This window comes from Brachyistius frenatus, unplaced genomic scaffold, assembly GCF_029030835.1.
Source record: "Brachyistius frenatus isolate BFR_SWC_R1_liver_20210118 unplaced genomic scaffold, ASM2903083v1 Contig_122, whole genome shotgun sequence".
NCBI lineage: Eukaryota > Metazoa > Chordata > Actinopteri > Embiotocidae > Brachyistius > Brachyistius frenatus.
In genome coordinates, this window is record NW_027210721.1 from 545,001 (window position 1) to 567,500 (window position 22,500).

Here is a 22,500-nt window from a genome sequence, read left to right on the forward strand (position 1 = left end):
CATTCATCACACTGTTTTCACCGTTTTATCTAGAATAAGACCAAAGATGGTCATTACCGTAAATACAATACATGCTAATTAATCCACATCATTAATATGTAATATTGTAGGTGTTGGACATTTTAGCAATCTATTATATACTTTGAAAAAATCCCAACAAGATTGATGTTGACATTTCAGCAGAAACTAACCACAAACAGTCAGTAAAAATCACATAAACCTCTTTTCAGAGAAGCCAGTTTACTGGATTTGCAGCGACAGCTTTTGGCTGAGCTTCGTATGAAGACTGCCTTCATTTCTACGAGGAACATGTCCATATTACAACTTATCTTTTCAAATAAAGCAATGTAATCATTCTAAATACAAGAGTGCACCGGCTCAGAGAAATGCCTTTTGAACCTACCTCAGCAGCTGGGATGCCTTCAGGTGGGCGACATTGCAGCAACACTTCCTGTTCAAGTGAAACTTCCTTCCCGAGAGGTTCCTGGTCAAATGTCTTCCTCAAGTCTGCAGTTAGAGACAAAAGCACGCTGTGGATCAGTACTTACCAACGCTATATGTTATTTATGATCTTATTCTGAGATATGTTGAAGATTAAATGCTGAGTCAATCAATAAAAGTAACAATAAATCATTAAGATAAAAGGCTTTTAATTATAACTGCCTCTGTGAAGAACAAATAAAGACATGTTGGTACTTAAATACTGGAAAATGTAACACAGAAAAAATGGCTTATCTAATCTTCATCACAGACACATCTCTCGGAGTAGAAGGAAGGAAAACGGGGAGATGAGGATGACTTGCCCTCTAATGAAAAAACAACATTTTTGTGGCATGAGAGCCCAGATGGAGAAGTGCAGGAAGGTAAAGAGGAGCTGACAGGCCGGGATTACTGACGGTGTCATGCTACACTGGAACCTGAAGCCCATTAGACATATATCATGCTGCCAGACCGAGACAGGAGCGGTGGGCATCATGGAGAGAGGGAGGGGGGGAGAGGAGAGAGGAGAGGAGAGAGGAGAGGAGAGGAGAGGAGAGAGGAGGAGGGAGGAGGAAAAGGAGGAGAGGAGAGGAGAGGAGAGGAGAGGAGAGGAGAGGAGAGGAGAGGAGAGAGAGGAGAGGAGAGAGGAGAGAGAGGAGAGAGAGAGGAGAGGGAGGAGAGGAGAGGAGAGGAGAGGAGAGGGAGAGGAGAGGAGAGGAGAGGAGGAGGAGAGGAGAGGAGAGGAGAGGAGAGAGGAGAGAGAGGAGAGGAGGAGGAGAGGAGAGGAGAGGGAGGAGAGGAGAGGAGAGGAGAGGAGAGGAGAGGAGAGGAGAGGAGAGGAGAGGAGAGGAGAGGAGAGGAGAGGAGAGAGAATTAATGGGGAGTTTCAGGACTATTTTGGATCTTTACAGTCACTGAAGCATCGAATCTACAATCAATCCTCCAAACTCCAGTTATATCGTCTCCTCAACCTCCTCCTCAAAAGACATATAGGTGATATGTGACATCAATATGATGGAGAGGAATATGTGAACAATCCTTCTTAAAAAGGCAAAAAACAAACCAAACAGTTTTATAATGAACCTTAAAAACAAAAGTGCAAACAGGTTCATTGGTTTCTTTTTCAACCTACACGGGAATAAACCGAAAAATGAGCCTTTTTCAGCAACTCAATCTGTGGAAAGACATTTCTCCTTCACAGAAGGCTTTTAATACAATGATGGACGGCTACTGATATTGGGAACAAACATAAAGAAGATATCTATCATATTAGATATCTCTAAAATAGCACATTGATTTTGAATTGAGTTTTAGATGAGAATATACTATTGACTGAAAGCAACGGCAGATGTACAGTAGCACAGATTGGATGACAGAGTTTCATACTTCAGAAGTTGAAACGAACTGCACTTAGAGTAAATCTCTTAAGACTCTAAAGGCTCTTGGGTGCAGTGTGTTACAGTATCTCTATCTATAGTGGTAAATAAATGCTCTTCAGTGTCTGGAGGGATGCTATGTGCATGGGTACAGTACAACCGGAGAATAATCACCTGCAATGAAAACAGACATCTCCAAAGACTGATCAGATTTTCAGTTTCATCATTTGCTCTCTTTTTGTTCGTTATCAATAGATCCGATCGATCCGGGAGACATTATTTCAACGGCTCTGCATCCCCGATAGGTGAAACTACATCAACCTGGAAGCACCACAGAACACCTAGAGTAGTTTTAGGGTTCATTCTTTGGAAAAATTAACCTTAAAATAACAAATTCAATGAAAGCTTTTGTCCCAGTTCAACCTGAGAGTATGTATGTCTTCAGGGAAATATGCTATAATTCCACAAATTTCAATGTATTATAAAAGCTGAAAGGCTGAGTGTTGAATTGAAAGCAATTTCCATAAAAGTCTTGTATGAAATTAAAAGCAACGATGGCTGGAGGGCAATGTTCTTTGACAGAGGTTTGTGGAATTTGGTCCAAGGACACAAAAACTGATTTTCTTAAGACAAACGGTGTTTGGCAGTCAAACTGAGTGGGACGTTAATGTGCCACAGTAAAAAGTTACCATGGCGACAATGTGGAGAACATTTCGTAAACCACTGATGGTATAAAACAAATTATCTACCATTTGGTGTGCCAACATGCAAAATGCACCAGGGGCGATCTGTGTTACTTGGATTCATGGGAACACTGATGTAATAACATAAAGGGGGAAAATTAAAATTAGCCATTTAATGCAATTTTGTAGTCATTAGAGAATGACTACAAATCTGCCATTTTGAGGAATTCAGCTGCCCAGGTTTTCTAGTTGGCAACTTAAAGGTCAGAAATGAAACGTATAACCTGTATATCCCATTCAAATATTTCCATATGGCAAAATCTTAGGGAATGACTACAAATCTGCCATGAGGAAAAACTTTAAATTCAGCTGACCATTTTCCAAAATTTCACCCTTAGTGGCAGAAAGGTTCCCAAATAGCATTCACTGACATTTGTGAAACCTGGGTTGCCCAATCAAAGCAGTACAAAGATACAAATATTAGGGAACTTTTCAAAAGTGACAATTTGGAACTTTTCTGCCACGAGTTGACAATTGGGAAACCTGGTAACTCAATTTAAAGGTAATTCAAATTGCAGACTTTTTTCATTCCCAAATATGAAATTCCAAATGTTGGTGCTTCATATGCTAAATGTTTGGTCCAACCTTTGGCCCACTTCAGCCATCGTCTGAGAAAATATGAATGTTCAAAAGGTGCCATTCGGGCACACCTTCCCAACTTGGACTGAACCTTGGCAGTTTTATGCCCGACTGGCACCAAAGAGAAGGAAAGAAGCATCCGTTTGTTTGACACCTCGAGTGACAATTACCCTCCTGTTCAGCAAGCAAAGTGTCATGTAAAAGGAAAGGAAAGGAAAGGAAAGGAAAGGAAAGGAAAGGAAAGGAAAGGAAAGGAAAGGAAAGGAAAGGAAAGGAAAGGAAAGGAAAGGAAAGGAAAGGAAAGGAAAGGAAAAGAAAGGAAAGGAAAAAACAAACAGCAAAAAGGTTTTGTCGTTTTAAAGCTGTAGAATCATTCCGCTGGTCGTATCAGAGCTGCAATGTAGAGATGGATCCTTGTTCCAGTATGACAGGTGTGGGGGTTATTCAGTCGCACATTCTCCTACACTGTGATACACTTCAGGATTTACTGCATATGAACTACAGTCAAATCTAATCAATTTTATTTGATTCCTCCTTATAAAGGTATGAGAGAATATGCAAAGTCCTCACCGGGTACCTGCCTGGCTGCTCAGTGTGCAGTATATCAGCCGGCCATTTGGTGGTTTAGAATGAGCCATAAAGCCTAGCAGCCACTTACCGGCAAAACGGTCCACAGCATCCTCCAGTTATGAACAAATATGTTTCACAACGGAAGATCAAGTAAAAAACCCAAGCAGCCAAAACAAACACAAACATGTTTTTAGATAGCCTTTCAGTTTTGTTGTCAAAAAACCCACAGTCCTTTTTTTTTTTATTTCTTCCTTGAGTGTCAAACCAGAGCTTGTTAGTTTCACAACAACCACCAATGCGGAACATAAAATGTACTTAATAGCTTGAATTACACACTATCAGTATTATTGGAGTACTTTAGGCCACTCTTGTGGGTTTATATGAAATATTCATGCTTTTATTACTCATACTTCTTGTAGCAGATCATCTATAGCTTGTTAAACTGGAATTAAACACCCGATACTTGCAGTATTTTTTTCGCTATGATTTGCAAACCTTTGGCATTGCTCCTGATGAAACAGTAGGCTAAGTAGCATGCAAGGGATTATTTTGCGTTATATATTTTTATTGGATGTGGGTTTAAATTATGTTTCCCCTGTGGAGTCTCTCCTGAACGGTCCCGCGGCCCACTGAAGGGTGTGGGACCAGCTGAGTCGACATTCCTGTGGGAGCCACGCCGTTCTCTCCTCGGCATACAAACACTTCCAGCCTCGCAGGCCCACAGAAAGACACACATGACAACCATTACCTTAAGTGGATGTGTTTGGCTACTTGTCATGCTGAATTACAGCAGCCTTAGATTTCAGAAATGGTTTCTTCCTTGTAAATCATTAGCCACTGGTCCAAAGGACAATGAGGACTTACTATGTTTGAGTTTTAATCATTAGTGAAATCACTCAAAATACAGCTGAGGTTTTACTTATGTTGTAAAATTACAAGGCCACAAACAGACAAGAAAATCAATTTCCAGCTTTCTCGGTAACGATTACCCTCCACCAGACCTTTGAAAGGCAATTTTGTTGATTTGATTAATTTATTTAATTTGCCTCTGTGAACATGCTTTTATTAGCTCGCGTTGGTAAGCAATCACTGGACCCCAAAACAGGAGACCAATCAAACGGTTTTGTGGAGGTCACATGAAGGAAAGGCAATCACAAGGGGTTTACATGTTTGCTCTTCTTCCAACTAGCTCTTAAAATACTTTTAGCAAGACCAGCCTGTTTGCAAGTCTGAAAGCTATTTCTTGAGCACAGCAACCTCTTAACTCGCCGGTGCCGACTGTGACTCACCGTCTGATTAAACTCTATATGTTTAGATGATGGGAAAGGAGAGGAAAACAACTCCAGTTTCCATTAGCTTAACGGGATCCAGTCTGGCTCTGACAAGAAGACTGCCTAGAGAGAAAGCCCAGCAGAGGAGCTAATCCATTCAGTGGAAGCTAATGGGAGGGGAAGAGGGGTCCATTGTGATTTGAGGGATAGGTTAGTGCTGGCAGGCTGCTCATCACGGGCGATTATATGAGGTGGAGCAGCGGGAGTGGGCTCGGTGGGAGACCGAGAGGCATGATTTTGATTCACCACGCTAGTATAATAGAGGCAGTGACAAGAAGAGTTACTAGTGTTTGAAATAAAGAGAATACATTGAAACTGAGAGAAACTGTGGTGAAAACTTTTGGATAGAAACTTGGATGATAGTGATATAAGGATGCAGAAAAAGAATCAGATGAGAGAAGAAATCACAATGCATTTAAATTGAATATTTCAGGTGAGAACCTTAAATACTGAGTCTGCAGTGTGCCATCTGTTGCACTGCACAGCGACAATGAAATCCTTCTGACAGCGGCACTACGTTTCCAGCCAAACGTTTCTGCTGATATCCTTACCCAGAAGTGTTAAAAGATATCTGAAATAGACTACCGGCACATTGCAAGTGGGTGTTGCCTTTTTTTCCTGTTTGCCACAAGTCAAAACCAAAGTAACGAAGTTGGGCAGGACTTGTCAGTCAGAGTGAAACGACTTGACAGGAGTTGGAAGTGCAACGATCTCGCCGATACAATAAAATATAATAAAATATCCCTTCATGTGAATTTTGAGAACAAGTTTGTTACGTAAAGGTGTTGCGTTGCAAAAATGTTGCCTCGATGTCAAAACTATACAACTCTGCTTTCTGCCATTTCTTTCTGGGGTTTCATTACATTTCCGTTTTTCCATCGGCACATCCTTTGAGGAACAGTTAAGGACAGGCTTGAACTTCAGAGCCGGCACTGAACGTTTCTCATTACTTGGAAAAAACTGTTGTGCTTTTCAGTAGGAGGAAAAACACACAGACGGATGACAAATGATTCACATAAACATGCACCAGAGCCTCTCTTCATTGTATACACTACTTCAGCTCTCTCTTTCCTTTGTGCCTCGTCTCCAGATGTATATTGTAACCAAGGAAACCAATTCCGATGCTACTGGCTTTTTACCAATTCAGGTTCAAAGGGACACTTGAGTCCCATGTTAGTAAAAACCTTTTTTCCATTGCTACTATCTCCAGAATCTGTGACGATAAACAAATCGGTCTGCGAGAAGCATTTTCTTGGCAGCCGAGAGGTTTTGTTTGGAAAGGAATACAAAGATGAGACAGGAGATAACGACTGAATGATGGTCTGAGGAGGGGGATGAAACGAGGGGAGAATACTCACAGGCGATGCGGACATGGGATTTGCGGCTCTTGGTGGTCCCAGCAGAGCTCCAGGCCACACACTGACACCAGAAGTCCTCCGGTCCAAACAACTCCTCCACCTGCTGCCGAGTGATCTCTATGCTCGCCTCTCGCACTACCAGGCCTGTAAGGGAGGACAGAAAGGAATGAAAAGGAGGGAGAGGGAGGAAACAGGCAAGGAGAGAGGACAAGGATAAGATATGAGATACAGAAAAGAGGAGAAAAAGAGGAGGAAATATTAGAGTTAAAGAGAAGAAGGTGAAGAATGACAGAAAGTTGGAATTAGTACATATGAACAAGTGAACATGAGAATCTAAAAGAGAAATATACACTATGATATCACACATACTAACATCAGACAACATGTATTTATGTCAGTCTGGCCTGATTCTGGAGCCAGAGCTCTGAGCTGTTTGGGTCTGGGCCCTGTGGGGGAGGATTCTCAGCGTCATGGCAAGCTCAATCCTGTTTGCTAACTCCTCTGATTACTGCTCATCTGGGTGCCAGGCACCAAACAAACAAATCACCACCAAAACAAATGCCTCCACCCACAGCTGCCCCTCGACAACAGATTGCGCTGCTGCCTCAGTGTGTGTGTGTCTGTGCACGTTCATGTGCGAGTGCATATGAATTGTTGACATACATACACGTATGTATGTATTATGCAGAGAGAGAGAGAGCATTCGCTGAAGATACAGATGCTTCTAATGCAATATCACGCTTATTTAAGCTCCCAATCCATCCTGACTGAGTGGAATATTTGTGGCACGATTCCACGAGGACAGTTGTGAAATTTCAAAGTCTTTGTAAAAACAAAAGACAAACTGCAATTTGCACACATTATGAGACACTTAACACACCACGCGTGAGCAGAGTTGGATCTGAGAAAAGTAACATATATACAACATATGTATTGAGATGGTCCCTGCTGCTGGACTCCAGAACAACCTGCATTTCACATGGATCCATGTTTTAAACACAGTAGTGCAGCAACAGTTGCAGATTTCTAAAAGAAAATTCATGCTGAGAATATCCTGCCACTTCGTTCCCAAAGTGCTGCTCTATTCGGTTTAGATACGGGAGGTTGAGTGGACTTCATGTTATTTTCCTGGAACGGTCATGCTCATGTACCGGGTCAGCGACGATGTAAAAGTGGACCAGAACATTCAAATTATGCCGAGTCTCTGACTGAAAGGCCGTTTGTGTGCTGAGGGAACATTCCCGACACCAGCACCAGCACCACCATGTTGTTTGTATACCAAATACAGACCTTTTCATCAGTTTTACAAACCACAAGAGCTGTCACACCCAGCAGTCTTTTGTTTACAGTTGTTAGTCATCCAGTTTAGGTTAATGACAAAGTTTGGTTTTAAGGTGACAGAAACTAACGGCTTGTTGCAGTTGTAGCAAATTAAATGTTTTCTTTCCTTTCCTTTCCTACAAAGTATTCTTGCACTGTTCTTGTACCAGCTGTCATGTGCATATTAATGACCTGCCTGTAATATAAACCAAATACTGTCTAACTTCCATCTTTTCCCACAAGATCGCTGGATGTGTCAAAAGCTTTGTCTCATTGGTACGCGACACATTCGCTAGTATGAACAATGTATTTACATGAAAAGTGATGTGTTCATGTTATATATGATCAAGTCACAGATTTCTTACTGTATGTTTTTGCACATTGCAACAGCCAAAGTTTCCTCAGTACACATCACGGCCTCTAATTTGAAAAGGATGGTGACACTGGTGTCTCTTGACGAGACACAAATTAAAAGGGCAGCACAGAGTGCATACTAATTCAGACAGGGGACAGTTATGGAATTAATGATTAATGGGTTTGTTGTCAAAAGGCCAAAACAGTTAGTTTTTAATAGAGCTTGTCCAAAGGTATGCATACTGTTTTAACTCGTGATCCATCTTCAGCTACTGTTAATGTAGGTGATTGTTAGAAGCCAACAAACGCTTGATTTGCCTCGATTTAAGCACGATGCCTCCTTAGTAGTCCAGTTTTTATAAAACTGAGAGGCTAACAGTGACTGATTCAACAAAAGTAACAGCAAAGCTTTGTGTTTGTGCTAAGCTGATAATGCAGCAGGTAGAATAAAGTAAGTTAAGTTGATTTAGTTGTGCGGTTTATGAAGCACTGACAGTAACAATAACTACTGTTGGTGTCAAACATCCCCATTATTGCTTTTCATGAGGTGCATTGGGTGTTTTTATGCTGAACGCTGCTGTAAAAAGGGCCCCTTGACAAACCATTTAATTTGTGCTTGTAAGCATGTACAAGGCATACTTTATGATAAGTCATCTATTTACTTCCTATGCTGTGTTGTTGATGTGACATCATTATCATTTACTGCCTTAAAATCATTGACTCATCCAGTGTCCCATTGTGCATTCAACCAGTTATCTAATCTTTGCCTGAAATCTAATTCATTACAGAGTGATTCTCTGCCAACTGAAGACAAGAAAGGATCATTTAGGACACATTGTGTTGCTCAGTGGGTAATCTAAATTTGCAAAAAAGTGAATCACGGTAATTCCGTTTAAATTAATTTTCAAGACAGGCTCCCACCTGGATACCGAGCTACTGCAGAAGCATGCACTGCAACCACTGGGCTCTATGTTTCTTTAACAATATGAATGCAATGTTAGTTGAGTTTTGCACAGGTTTAGTCCTCCATGTCATTTATATTAATGGGATGGAGAAGATTTTGGATCACAAAGCATAAAAAAAAAAAAAAGAATAGAGCTGCTGCTTATGACTGATTATTACCAGAACAAAGACCTTAATGGATCATTTTAATCTTCGATAAAAGTGTTTCTGTCTGTGATATTGACAGGATGTGAGGAGTGAATATGTGTCTGTCTTTGCTGTTTTGTAAATCCATAACCATTTCCTTTGTATTCTCCCTGTGGCTGGCCACCCTATGTACGGTTCAGGATGTATTCTACAATATTCTTTATGCTGTCTGTGTCTCGCATCCTGTTTGAATTGTAAATGATTGAGAATGGATGGTTAAAAAATGAACATGCCATTTTATTTCAGGTTCAGTGCATTCACACAACGTTCTTGTTCTGGCACACACACACACCAGCTTAGCCCTCATGTAAAATTTACACAGCACGCCGGCAGGCAGAGGAGCAGCCACGTCTGTTGTGTCACCATTTGCTCCTGTGTGTGCGTGTGCGTGTGTGTGTGTGCGTGTGTGCGTGTGCGTGTGTGCATGTGTGTGTGTGCGTGTGCGTGTGTGTGTGTTTCTACATGCATGAGTGCGAGGGAGTGTGCCTGTAGTTGTCTGTACTGTGTGCCAATGTGTTTGTCTGCGAGGGTGTTTTGTTAGTTTGAGAATGTCAAGGATGGATGTGATGTTGGGGAGCATCACATACGGAGCAGCAGAGGGAAAATCAATAGTGGAAACAATAAGTAGATTCTCAGAACTCTCAGAAGGCCTGAAACGTGCACGAGAAGCTCTTTTTCTTTTTTCTGTAAGAGCTGCAGACGGAAAAAGGTTCTGTGGTGATGAATGATCTGTCTGATGTTGTAAGAATAAGTCCTCGGTACAGTTAGAAAACCTAAAACGATGACGACGACGGGCTATCTGTCTACTTCAAGAGTCACTCGTGACTTCATGGCTATTACTAAACCTGGATTAAACTTCCTGATGCGTTGCACTTCAAACACATCAGAGGGATCACTGCCAGAAGAGCAGAGCTCTGAACCGAGCCGGCTGACCTCATCCCCGTGACTTCATGTGTTTGCTCAGCTAGCAGCTCTTCGTCTGCTGTACAGCATTACGATGATGACAAGAAAACACAACAGACCATTCAATTTGCAATCAAGAGGGGCGAAGCGAGTGTGAACCACGTCAGCAGCAGTGATGAGGGGCTTCTTCACACCTGTCAACGTGGCCATTAGCCGTAGAAATGACTCTACAAGACGTCCCATTAATAGCTGGCTGAAGTAGGGTGCTTCATTTGAGCTCATTCATTATTTATGTGGTTATTAATGTGATCTAGCTTAGCTTCTTAATGCTAGCATTGGCTAACATGATCGATCAGACTAGTGAAGCAGAGGAGGAGGCGCTGGTCACTGAAGGAGCGCTGAAGGAGGAGGGAGCGGTAAGTGCTCTGATGATGTGGCCAGATGAAGAGTACTCCTGTTTGATCTTCCTACTCATACCTCAGATAGTGACAAGCTGTCTCCAGTGTATACTGCTGTAGCAGAAACTATTTATAATTAATTTGCCACTCATTTGCTCAGATCAATGCTCTCTTTGCTCACACGAGACTATAACCTGCCTTCAGCACTGGGCGGTAAATCCTGCAGTGTTCAGGTGACAGCAGGGTGACTATCTAAAGCTAAATCATAACTCTATTTGTAATCATTTACATAATCCTTTTTTCCTTTTCACTTCTCTTTGATTCTTACGTCCTGCTGTGTGATATTTTGTCAACATGATGTGAATCTGTGGTTTCTTTTCATGTTTATCCCCATTATTTCATGCAAAACAGGCCTCAATTCACCTCCAAAGGGTTTATGGTCAAATGTTCACACAGATAACCTTTAAAACTGAACTTTTACAACACGGCAACAACATTTTAACACCGATACATCAACAATCTACCCTGTCAACTGTTTAAATGGGAAAAAATGTCTTCTCGTATTTTTTTTGTTTTGAAAAAGCCCATATTTTCTTTGATGTTTTATCATGTTAACTGGCTGCTGCTCAAAGGAAAATGACATAGTCTGTTTCTGTCAACATGTAATCACCTGCACGTTAGGAAATGGTCCACCATTGGTTGGTGCGTTAATCAGTTTTATGTTCTGTATTTTGAGTTAAATGCTCGTCAGGGATGTGTGTTCACTGTTCATTACATCCGTTGGGTTAAGAAGCCTCTGGATGACGCCTTTTGAACACCCACCGTGAAAAGCTGCCTGGTATTTTCAGACTTTTTTTTTTATAATCCAAACATCTTAAACTTAAACAACATTTTGTTTCTGTGCTTGCATCACAGTACCTTGAAAGAGTATATAGAAGAAAATATTTGATTGTGTTACAACAAGGAATCAATGGAGGTTCAATGGACTTTTTTGGACACAGAAAAGTAAGAAAAAACACGAGGACAGCCTTCACGAGGCCGAATCCCAGCTGTGTCATACTGTCCGTTTCTAATGGCTCATTTAAGGATACTCCAAGTGATGTTCACTGGTTTAAAACCTCTATTCTTCCCCTCCTCTTCCATTTCAAGTGCCAAACACACATCTCTGCACTGTTGTTCCTGACTATTTACAGAGTTGTGGAAAAGTTCAAGGCACTAAAAATGAAGTGATGATTTAAAAAATAATGCCTGGAATAGTTTTTATTCAAGAATTGACTTCATTGAAAAAAATCAAAAATAATCAAAAAAAAAATCTATATTTGGTGTGAGCACCAGTTGTCTTAAAATAAGCACAAGGTCACTAAAGTTAGTTTTTTATGATTCTACATTCAAAGTCATCACCATGCTGCATAGTCAGATGCCTCCCTAATGCTTATGATGGATAATAATCTCAAGTGCCAAAAACCATTGCACTCTATTGTATATAAAGCAAACAGACACGTCCTTTTATACGAGTGTCAAACATCTGAAATGAACATCTACAGTTTCTGTTCTCAGTCTCTTGAACTCTTTTCATGTCAGTATCTTTCTGTCTGTCTTATTTTCATAAGTCATCACCAACTTGACAGCGAGATATAGAGAGAATAAAAGAGACAAAGAGGGAGAGCCCAGAGGAGGGTTGGGGATCCAATTTCTTCAGGCTATGCTATCAGTGGTATTGACCAGGCTGTCCAGTTTCTATCTGTGTTCCTTTTCTGTCAATCTGGGGAAATCAGAGAGCAATGGAGTGGGCTGAGAGAGGCTGCACACATCCACTGGGCTCCGGTGGTGTTTGTGTGTGTTTGTATGGGGTGGAAGAGCATAAATGAATGAATATCTGTGCAGTAAATAGCCTGTGGACATCGCGCTGTAGAGTGGGAGCGTGTATGATGTGTGGGTTGTTTTCTCTGTTGATGCTTTTAGCGCAAAACCTTCTGACACAGAGGTTAAGAGCCACTGATAGCTTCACCCTCTTCTTTGTCATAATGATAACCATGAAACACATGCTCAGATCTGTGTATTCTTCCTAAAGTACACCAGGTCAGAATAAAAGGATTTCAGGTTGGGTTTTTTTTCTTTTATATTTGTGCTCGCTGTAAGACTTTTTTTTTCCCTTTGGATTCTTGTACCAACGCTTCAACACTTCCTTTGTACTTGTGCTCGCTGTTGACTTTAATACTAATATAATTCAGTGAATCAGCACTTTACAACAGATAAAAAGATGCTTTCGATCCTTTAAATGTATGTATTTGTGCATACGAGCCTAAAAATTCACATTTAAGTAAAAGAGCAGCTGTCAGTGAGTCTCTGTGTGAGCCTGCAGACATGCGTGCAGCAAAACAGTGGAATGAAAAGGGTAAATGCGATGTGATTGGTACCTGTAGGGGACAGAGAGAACTCAATTTCCAATACAGCAGCTGAATGCAGCCAATCAGTGCTAGGCTGTTGTGTGTAATGGCTCTGGTGCCTTCAGGGGCTGAATTCTGTCGAAAACAACCCTGCTGGAGCTTCACTACCTTCACTTCCTCTCGATGTCCACAAACACACACCTACACACTCACACACACTAGGATGCTAGTATGCTACATGAAAGGAAACATGTCCTCATTGATAGGCTGTCAATCAAGACCTTTCAGCAGATAAAGCGATGCTAGTTGATCAGAAAAACTGACCTTTAAGCTGTTAAAGCAGACAAGAATGTGCAGACTTTTATTTGAGAAAATGCATCTGTATGTTTTGATCTGTACCTCTTAGACAACCCGACTATGCTACTAATTTGTTTCCTTAATTATGATGAAAGGAAACATTTTAATTTCCAATTTAGTAAGCATGTTCTCATAAAGCACACTCAAGCACTCATTTTTGGTTAAATAAAATGTAAAAAAATGTAAAAAAAGGATTCAATCTCAAGCAATGAGTTTCTTAAACATGGCAGGACTGGACACATGGAGGAAAACAAACACAACACATTCAGAATACAGTGATCGGTTTTCAGTGAGTTTAAGATAAACATTTCTTCATCCTAATCTGTGCAACGTGATGTCTTTTAAAATGCACCTGCAACATGAATGTGTATGCAGCTGATGTTTTCACTGACCCGAGTTCTCGTCGACCCTCTCCTCCACCGTGTGCTCCTTCTGGTGAACCCACTCGCTGTTGCACTTGAAGTAGATCTGGGTGGCGGGCGTGGCTTTGCAGTACAGGTTGACCGGCTTGTTCTTCACTATGTAGGCCTCCTCTGGTTCCATCAGAAACACGGGCAGCGGCTCTGGGGGGTCGGAGGGGAAGGTTTCCGGCAGCTCACCGAGACCAATGAAGTCATCCTCAACTGTAAAGAGGGAAATGGCAACAAGATGGAGGGACAGTTGGAAGGAAAGATGAAGAAGTGGAGAGGAGAGGCAGAAAACCCCAGAAAGAAGGAAGAAGGATGTGTTGGGAGAGAAAGGAAAGCAGACAAGAGACAGTGGGACAGTATTATAACCACAGTCTTTGCATGGGATTATCCATTCGCACAGCACACAGTGAAATCCCTATCATTTGATATTTTGGAATGTTTACACAAGTGTATTTTAGAGCGCAGGAAATTCTGCGATTCCTCTCAGGCAATAAGGCTGCATGGATTTACAGAAAGCGGGCCTTGCTTGGTCTAACCACAATCAGCGACTGCTGAGAAACCAGCGAGGCTGCAGCCAATAATGAGAAGCAGAGTTCAGAGGTTGACTCTGAGGAGCTGAAGTTATAAGCTGATCTAGCCGTGTCTCCCATTTTCTCTCTTTCTCTTTGTCACTCTCTCTCTCACACATACACCAGCTCACAATCACACACACACACACACACACACACACACACACACACACACACACACACACACACACACACACACACACACACACACACACACACACACACACACACACACACACACACACACACACACACACACACACACACACACACACACGCACGCACGCACACGCGCGCACACACACACACGCAGATCTAATGACCTCAGGCTTTTGGCCCAGTTTGTGCCATTCCTCGGATACTTCTGCAGTAGACAGATACGCTTCCCTGTAATTACAACTCCCTTTCATCTCCCCGTCTTAAATCACATACACACAACTGCGTGTGTACGCACACACAAACATGCTCACAGTGGCACAAATATATGGGCACACACGCCTACGAGCGAGCGCGGCTAACTTTCTAACTCTTTGAAGAAGGAAGGATGAAGCCTATTCGCCACCCCATTTGTCACCTCCAGAACTGTTCTATTCTTACCATCGAACCGGTAGACATCAATTATTCACAAGTGTGAAAGAAAGAAGGCAGCGAAATAGAGACAGAGATACAGTGGAAAACAGAAGGTGAGAGAGCGAGAGAGGAGGGGAGATCGGAGAGACGCGAAAGTAACTCAGCCAGACAGACATAGATTGAGACATCGAAACAGAGTTGGGCAGACGGACAGAAACATAGCACGAGAGGCCAGAAACAGGAAGGCAGACTGTTCGGATAACAAGAGAGTTTATCAGCACATCAGTAATTCTTCCGTGTCCTTCTATCTATCCGCCTCTCTGTCCTGTGTGGACACGCTGGAGCCTTGTTGTCTGACAGCAGTTGCCTCCTGGATGCTTTGAGAGCACTAAATAATGTCTCGGCTGAGCAGCTATCTCCCACGATGTCTCTCTAATGTTATCGCTCCCTCCATACCTGCCACAGATTGAAGTTGATTGCAAGGAAATGAAAGGGCAAGAGAAGCCAATCAGAACCAGGACCAAAGCCATCCTTTGGAGGGGGAGGGTGTGTGTGTGTGTGTGTGTGTGTGTGTGTGTGTGTGTGTGTGTGTGTGTGTGTGTGTGTGTGTGTGTGTGTGTGTGTGTGTGTGTGGGGGGGGGGGGTGCACGGCTATGATGCTGCTGAATGTGTTTGTTGTATATTTTAGCGAGATCATGACTACTTTTCATCAGAGAACGTTTAAACTCGTTTCTTTTTTTGTTGTTGGCTTCTCTTCTGCTGCTAATTAAATGGAGGCAGTAAAACCTCGTGTGACCTCTGACCTTTAAGTTTGTGTTGGTGGAGTGAAGAGCTGGAGCAAGACCACTTGCTGTTTTGATCCACTTTTGTCGTTTGCCGTCTAAACAAGAACTAACTTTGAAACACCGTGAAGCCCTTCTTCCCTTACATCCTAATGTAGGTGATGACTCTATAATGTAGAAGTCTATTTCAGCAGACCTTGCTTACTCTGTTCTTTTCTGCTCCACAGTCCTCAGTCCACCCACATCCTCAGCCAGGGGACCCTGACCCAGAAACAGGCAAAGGGAGCCAAGGAAACTCATTAAAGATGGTGTTAGCCTTCTTTCACCCTCCATTCCCATTATCTCTCCATCTCTCTCTCCCTCCTGGCTCCGTCGCTCTGTCGAACTGAGGCAGCGAGATCTGAAACAGCCATGAAAGCGTGGCTGCCTTACACAGAGAGAGACGCGTGTCTCATCTGCTCACACACATACGCCCGCACCAGCATTAATGTGCACAGAGGCGCACACACAAACTCGCTTACAGATATTCGAATTCATCAACTTCCTCAGTGCGAGAAATAATAAATTCAAGTGAATGAAACCAGCCCTCCAGTGAAAAATCAGCCCAGAAATGAAAAAAGAAAAAAAAAACATGACAAAATGAGAGACCCTGACTCTTACCAATCATGCAGCCCCCCCCACTCCCCCTCCTCCTCCCATCCCCACACCCCCACAACACCCAGCATCTCAGCACCTCCCTTCCTGATCCCTGGTGAACAGAACTGAGAGCAACAACCAGCTCAAAGAGAAAAATTACTATTTTTTCTGGCTCCCACTGCCCACGTTCATAAACAATGAGACGACAGTTCATGATAAAATAGTTTAGAAGTTTAAGCACCATCTTCAAGATGATGTAATCTATGTGGGGGCACACAGCTATGGCGAGTATAATCACCAACTCAATATATTCCACAAGTACAGAGCATATACAGCTACAGATCAAATATGCAGTATGAAACACTCCCCTCCTCTTTTTAAGTGCCATATCCCCTTTAACAGGAACATTAATATGGAATACTCTCACTGTTTGATATGCAATATGGATTTTTTTTTCAAGCATTTGTAATTCTGTAGCTTGATTTTAATCAGAACATTTCTAAATTGCCTCCATATTGAGTGTTTAAAATTTTATGAAATATGTCCTTGAAGCACTTTTATTCAAATTGTATTTTGCTCTGTAATTGCAGCGAGTTTTCCTAATTTATATTGTAAGTCTTATTAGTGCATATTTTAAGACTCAAATTGAATATTAGTTGAATTTTATATCAGTTCCACATCCCAACTACAAAAAGTTTTAAAGATAGATGAGCTGCAAAATAAGCCCTCAAAATAAGGCTAGTGAATGAATGAAATTTACCAACTTGTACTGTCCATGAATTTATCGGGTAAGAGGCACAATGGTAATGAAAAAAGCAAATTAAACCAGGATCCGAATTAATCAAATTAATCCAAGCTCAGAGAGTGGGACTGAAGAGAGGGTTTTTGGCAATCAGACGCTCTGTGGCTTGACTCGACTCCAAAAGCTGTGGGAGTCGAGCAATATTAAGGTATGACTACATTTTGGACACGAAGAAATCAAAGGGAAACCAGACTCATAACACTGGCACGGTAACATGTTAAAGCACATTCCCTGAGATAAGACAGCCACCGAGTTCTGGGAGAAATGTGCACAAAGACGCACATCTTGAGCTAAAAAAAGAAGTGTTACATAAATACATAAACTGTGACATAAAGAGGTGTGAAACTCCCACACCAGACACACAACGCACACTGAAATTCACAACAAAGGTATGAGGTTAGAGTGTGTTCAGCGTATGGAAACCCACAATGACCCGTCCAATTAGCAAAGTTTTCTGTCCTCCTCATTTCTTCTACAAGTTTGCACTGACAGTGTTTTGCTTTAATGATGTCTGGGTGAGGATCATCTCACTGAATCTTAGACACAACAGATGCATAACGGCTTGCTTACATCAATAGTTCCAATTACAAATGAGCACTGGCTCGCTGCACGAAGAATCATCCAGCAAACTCAGGTATACCTGGAAATGAGCTAACGGTGAAAACCTGCTGAAGCATTATTACTCCTGATCTCCACAATCAGTGTAACACATCACCCGATCACCAATACCTTAATCACCATAATGAGGTCTTTTGTGCTGAGGACAGTGAAAACTGATGAAAGGAGCATCCACAGTAGGTTAGACTCGATTAGGCATCGGTTGCTGCTCTATTACTGCTGTCGATTTCACGGAAGCACTTCAGACAATAAATGGGAATTTTAAATGTTGATTTCGTGTGTGAGTGTGAGCCAAAGTCAGGTCTGCATGAAAAATGTTGTGCAAGATGCCCACTGAACAACTAGAGAGGCGGTTATAGGATGTTCTAGAGTAGAAATAGAATTTCAAAATAAAACACCAAAACAATATGTTATTACATTCTGATGTCACTGGTGATTCTCATATTGAAAATAAGGCTCCACATTAAAATCAAAAGGAATAAATCATTCAGATCTATCCGTCTATTCGTATCTTGCTAATGAAGCTATTTCTGAAATGTTGAACATACCAGCAGTATAGAAAGTTTGCTGTGCAGTTGGGTTTATTCACATCCATGTTACAATTGGACCACTGAAGATCCAGTGAAACTGTTAAATCTATTATTGAACATCTTAATAGTACCAAAGCAGCAATTACAAGATAATATAAATAGAGGCAGATGCATGTAATAATTACACAAACAGATTATCCACTGTAATATAGACTCCATGTTTGCTGTACGTACACAGCACCGAGAGCTTACGTTGAAGACTGTATTTCTTATATCATATATTGTATGTGAGTGCCTGCGGTAACAGGCTTTGAACGCTGGGCTCTGACATCACTGTGCAAGATAAGCTGTCTCTACTTTATCTGTACTCAAGCAGATTTATTGTCCCAAGGAAAGCACTGTATCAGTGGGACCAATGTTTCCCTTCCATCAGCGGCGAGTCAAGCATGAACAAGGATGAACATGGTATAAATCGTCCCCGTCTTCATTCCTGTTTTATTTCTATTTGTCCTCTTTGCTCTCCTCTCGTTCCCTCTCGCCTTCTCCCTTCACTTTTATTTCCGCTCATCCTTCTCATCGTTCATACATACATTCCCACTCCAGACAGAGAAAAAGATTGGTAAATGGTCGGCTAGATCGCGACAGACACCAGGGAGTTTTACAAGGCAGTGTTTTGCTACGCCGCCGTGGGGAAGGACGAGAGGTGGTTTGCATCCGAGTGGTCAAGCAGAATAATAAACCACTCAGCTGTCAAGTCAATTGAAGCAGGATAAATAGACTGTCAATCAGATCTACCTATAAATGTACTTCAAGCACACCTCCCCAATATATTGATTGAACATAAATCGATAGTAGCGACTTTCTCTGGTCAATACTTGTTAGTATTGGATTAAGTAAAGACCCATACATCCCAGTGGCTTAAATCAATATGTATGGCTGTTGTTATAAAAGCAAAATCCTTTCATAGATCCACAAAGAACAAGTGCTTCCTTCCACTCTAATGTCTCCTTCCAGCTGAGTGCTTTATATACACTGATGTGTCTCCACACACATTGTCTGCAGGGCTCCGACTAACGCTTGGCTGCAGCAGGTATTTATTGATTACTGTTAGGGGCCAGTGACCTCTCCATCGCCCTGTCCTATCTGAGCCTCTCTGCTGGGGCGTGCTAAGCACACTCGTATTTCATCTCTGAGGAACCCCACCATCACACGACCCAGCAGGGGAGGAGAAGTCAAGAATAACAAGCAGCCATTGTCTAAAAGTCAGGTGGCTCCAACATTAACCTCCATCAGTTTATAGTATAGAGTCATTCAGGGCTTTATCTTTGCCAAAGTGTGATGTCATTGGAAAAACAAATCTGCACAAATTGATTTAGCCTACTGTGCTGAAGTGCAAACAGGCAGACGTAAAAGGAAGCAGATGCAGTGAGGAGCTGGAGACAAACAAGAAATGTAAGTTTCACATGATAAACAGCAGCCTACATTTTCTCTTCCTCCTTTCACCAAACTTCTTCTGCAACCGTAAGTTATTCACATTAAACCGCCGGGAAAGAGAAGAGTCTCATAAAACATAAAATTGCAAGTAAAAGCCGTCATTAAGTTGTGTAATCATTTTCTGGGACCAGTCCCACTTCTCTCTTCCTGACTTTGCAGAGCCAGTCGTGTCTTTCTCATTGGGGGTGTTTACATGTTCTCTCTGATCCTCATCCCCGACCTTCACTTGCTTCTCTCTGGCTGCACTTTGGCAGGAGGCAGCTGGTGTTTGCCAGGGTCATGCTAGGCGCTGGTCGCTGTCTGTCCAGTCACATCACAGCGCCAGAAAAAGCAAGGTCAAAGTGTCATGGTAATTAGGGTTCATTGTTTTCATGTTTACCAATTTCCAAAGTCCAAATACTTCATATTTCTATAATAATCTAAATGAATTTACAAGCAGATTTTCTATCATTTAAATGTTGCTATATTTCACTGTCTGCAATAGTAATCAAGGTTGTTGACAAACAAAGCCTGCTCAGACATTTTGTCTGGGAATAGAAATTGAAGAGTAAATTGAACACAATTGTGTAAACCGGAAAGATTTTGTATTACTTAGATAAACCACGGACAAATTTACATTTTAGTAATTAAAGGAAAATAATGAGTCCTATGATAAAGCCGCGAGAAAGAGGTGAGCAGACAACTTCCTTAAACCATTGCTGACAGAAAATTAGTGAGATTATTCTGTACAGAGGTTGAGATGATGATGATGAGATAGGAGAGTGATCTTTGTCAAATGCAAAAAGTCAGGCAAAATTAGGATTGTAATCCATCTCACAACATGTTCATCTGTTTGAGATGTACAAGAGATAATGGATGGTATTGAGTTGTATTTCTTCTGCAGACTACAAGCGTCCTCATGGACAGCGTAGTAAGAACATCATGGATCATGGACACAGTACAAAGAGTAACTACAAGAAAAGACATTTCAAATTCATGTGTGAAGACCAAGTGTTTCATCTCAGTCAACCAACGATCGAATCTCTTTGATGCAACAACAAGTTTGTATTACTGGCAATGACAAAGCATTTAGCAGTTTTATGTTTCTCTAATTGAGTCTTTTGTACTGTTGGAAATGTGTTTACGTGTGCACTTGTTTTATAACCTCAGCGTGACTATTAACTGAACACCTTTAATGAACAAGCAGTCAAAAAAATGTGTGTTTATTCTCATGTTGGGATCTTGTTATTTTATCTCTCTTTTCATGTTACCTGTCTAAACGTTTCTCATCTCATTCTCCAGCAGTTATGGTTTTCCAACATCCTCATTGGACAGTAAATTCCCATTTTCTCCCTCCTCCTCCTCCTTCCCTTTGCTCGTGGATGAAAAGTCATTTTGGTGGTTGATTGGAGAATGATGCTGCTACTTAGAGAGCCAGTCCATCAGCACCGAGGGAGGAGAGCACAAGGAGACAGAGAAAAGCTCAGGAGGAGAAGTGGCTCCCCGGGGCGTTGTAGCTGTGATGGGTGAGCTGTCAAACGCCCCATTGTCCAAATTACCCAGCAAGCACCATGTCACCACTCGGGACTAATTTACGGTGCGCCGCGGTACGGCTCGTACATTGCTCTCTGAGCAGAGTCCACGGGAGGGAAAGGAGAGGACAGGCGTGTAAGGAACTAGTGGGGTGTCCAACCTAACACCTTCCAAAGAGGTACAACAAGGCTTCCAACAAAGGCAGCAACACAAACCCCAATTAACTTCATGCAGGTTTGATGTTTGCTGTCTTTATGCTTCAAGTCCTCAATGACAGGTGTCAATATGAATACGTGTCATGCTCCCGTGCTTCCCCGCCCACCCACAATCTGAGCACATGCATTCACTGATGCACAAACACTTTAATACACTTTAAAGCAGCCACTGCATACATAAAGCCCCTTGCTTGACTTCACTTGCTGTCGTAACGACGAGTCCTTTTAGCACAAACTGGCATGCCCATTCACTTGTCACATGTCACACCCCACCACTGGGTGCCCGACGCCAGACGGGGCCATCGCCCTACCCCATACTGACCAGCGGGCCGTAGCGTGGAGCTGTGCTTGTCAGAGGAGACGTGTTGCACTTTCTGACCCCTCACTGTGCCCAGTAGCTTGATGCGATGCCTCTACTTTGAGTTAATTGGCCCATAGCAGCGGGCAGCCTCCTTCTGCCACCAGCAAAAGGCCAAAAGACCAGAATGCGTAACAGACAGAAAGATGACAATAGAAACACAGGACCACCACATAACTGCTTCACAAGTGGTACCACAAAACTAAACTCTAGAAAATTAATTTTAAACGCAAAGAAGTGTCTGCAAAACAATCCCATTTCCTTTTGTTTTTATATTTGACAGGGTGTTTTCAAATTTCTTTAAACATACTGTAAAAGAAGTCCCAAAAAAGACACTGCCTGAGAAAGTTTCTCTCAAATTCCTCACATGTACTTCAAAATCACATCTGTTGAAAAAAACAAAACAGCATTAAGAATCAAGAGCAGCACACCTGGGTTTAAAGTCAGAGCCGTGTTGAAAAGTGTTTCATATTTCAGTGTCTGTTTTGAACTAACACTGAAGGAGACAAAGACGTAGATTCAAAGAGGCAGCAAGAACAATCGTTTGTCTTTCACCACAACTTCAGGCACTCCGCAGCATATCAAAGACAATTAACGATAACTAATTCATTTTCTGTGTTAAATTACAATCCTGAAAAAAACATGAGCGTAGACAAGTGAAAGGTGCCAATCTGCTCATCAGCCATATTTCAGAAGGAT

At 41.9% G+C, this 22,500-nt stretch overlaps 1 protein-coding gene across 3 annotated transcripts in view; it reads right to left on the reverse strand.

The window, feature by feature from the left end:
• unc5cb (unc-5 netrin receptor Cb) overlaps positions 1-22,500 on the reverse strand; it is a 109,820-nt gene that overhangs the window by 35,332 nt on the left and 51,988 nt on the right. For all 3 annotated transcript variants that reach the window (XM_069713798.1, XM_069713796.1, XM_069713799.1), the window contains exons 2-4: positions 13,698-13,928; positions 6,438-6,581; positions 404-507 (exon numbers count right to left, since the gene is read on the reverse strand). In XM_069713798.1, the coding sequence (XP_069569899.1) occupies positions 404-507; positions 6,438-6,581; positions 13,698-13,928 (479 nt within the window). The remainder of the gene's footprint in view (positions 1-403; positions 508-6,437; positions 6,582-13,697; positions 13,929-22,500) is intronic.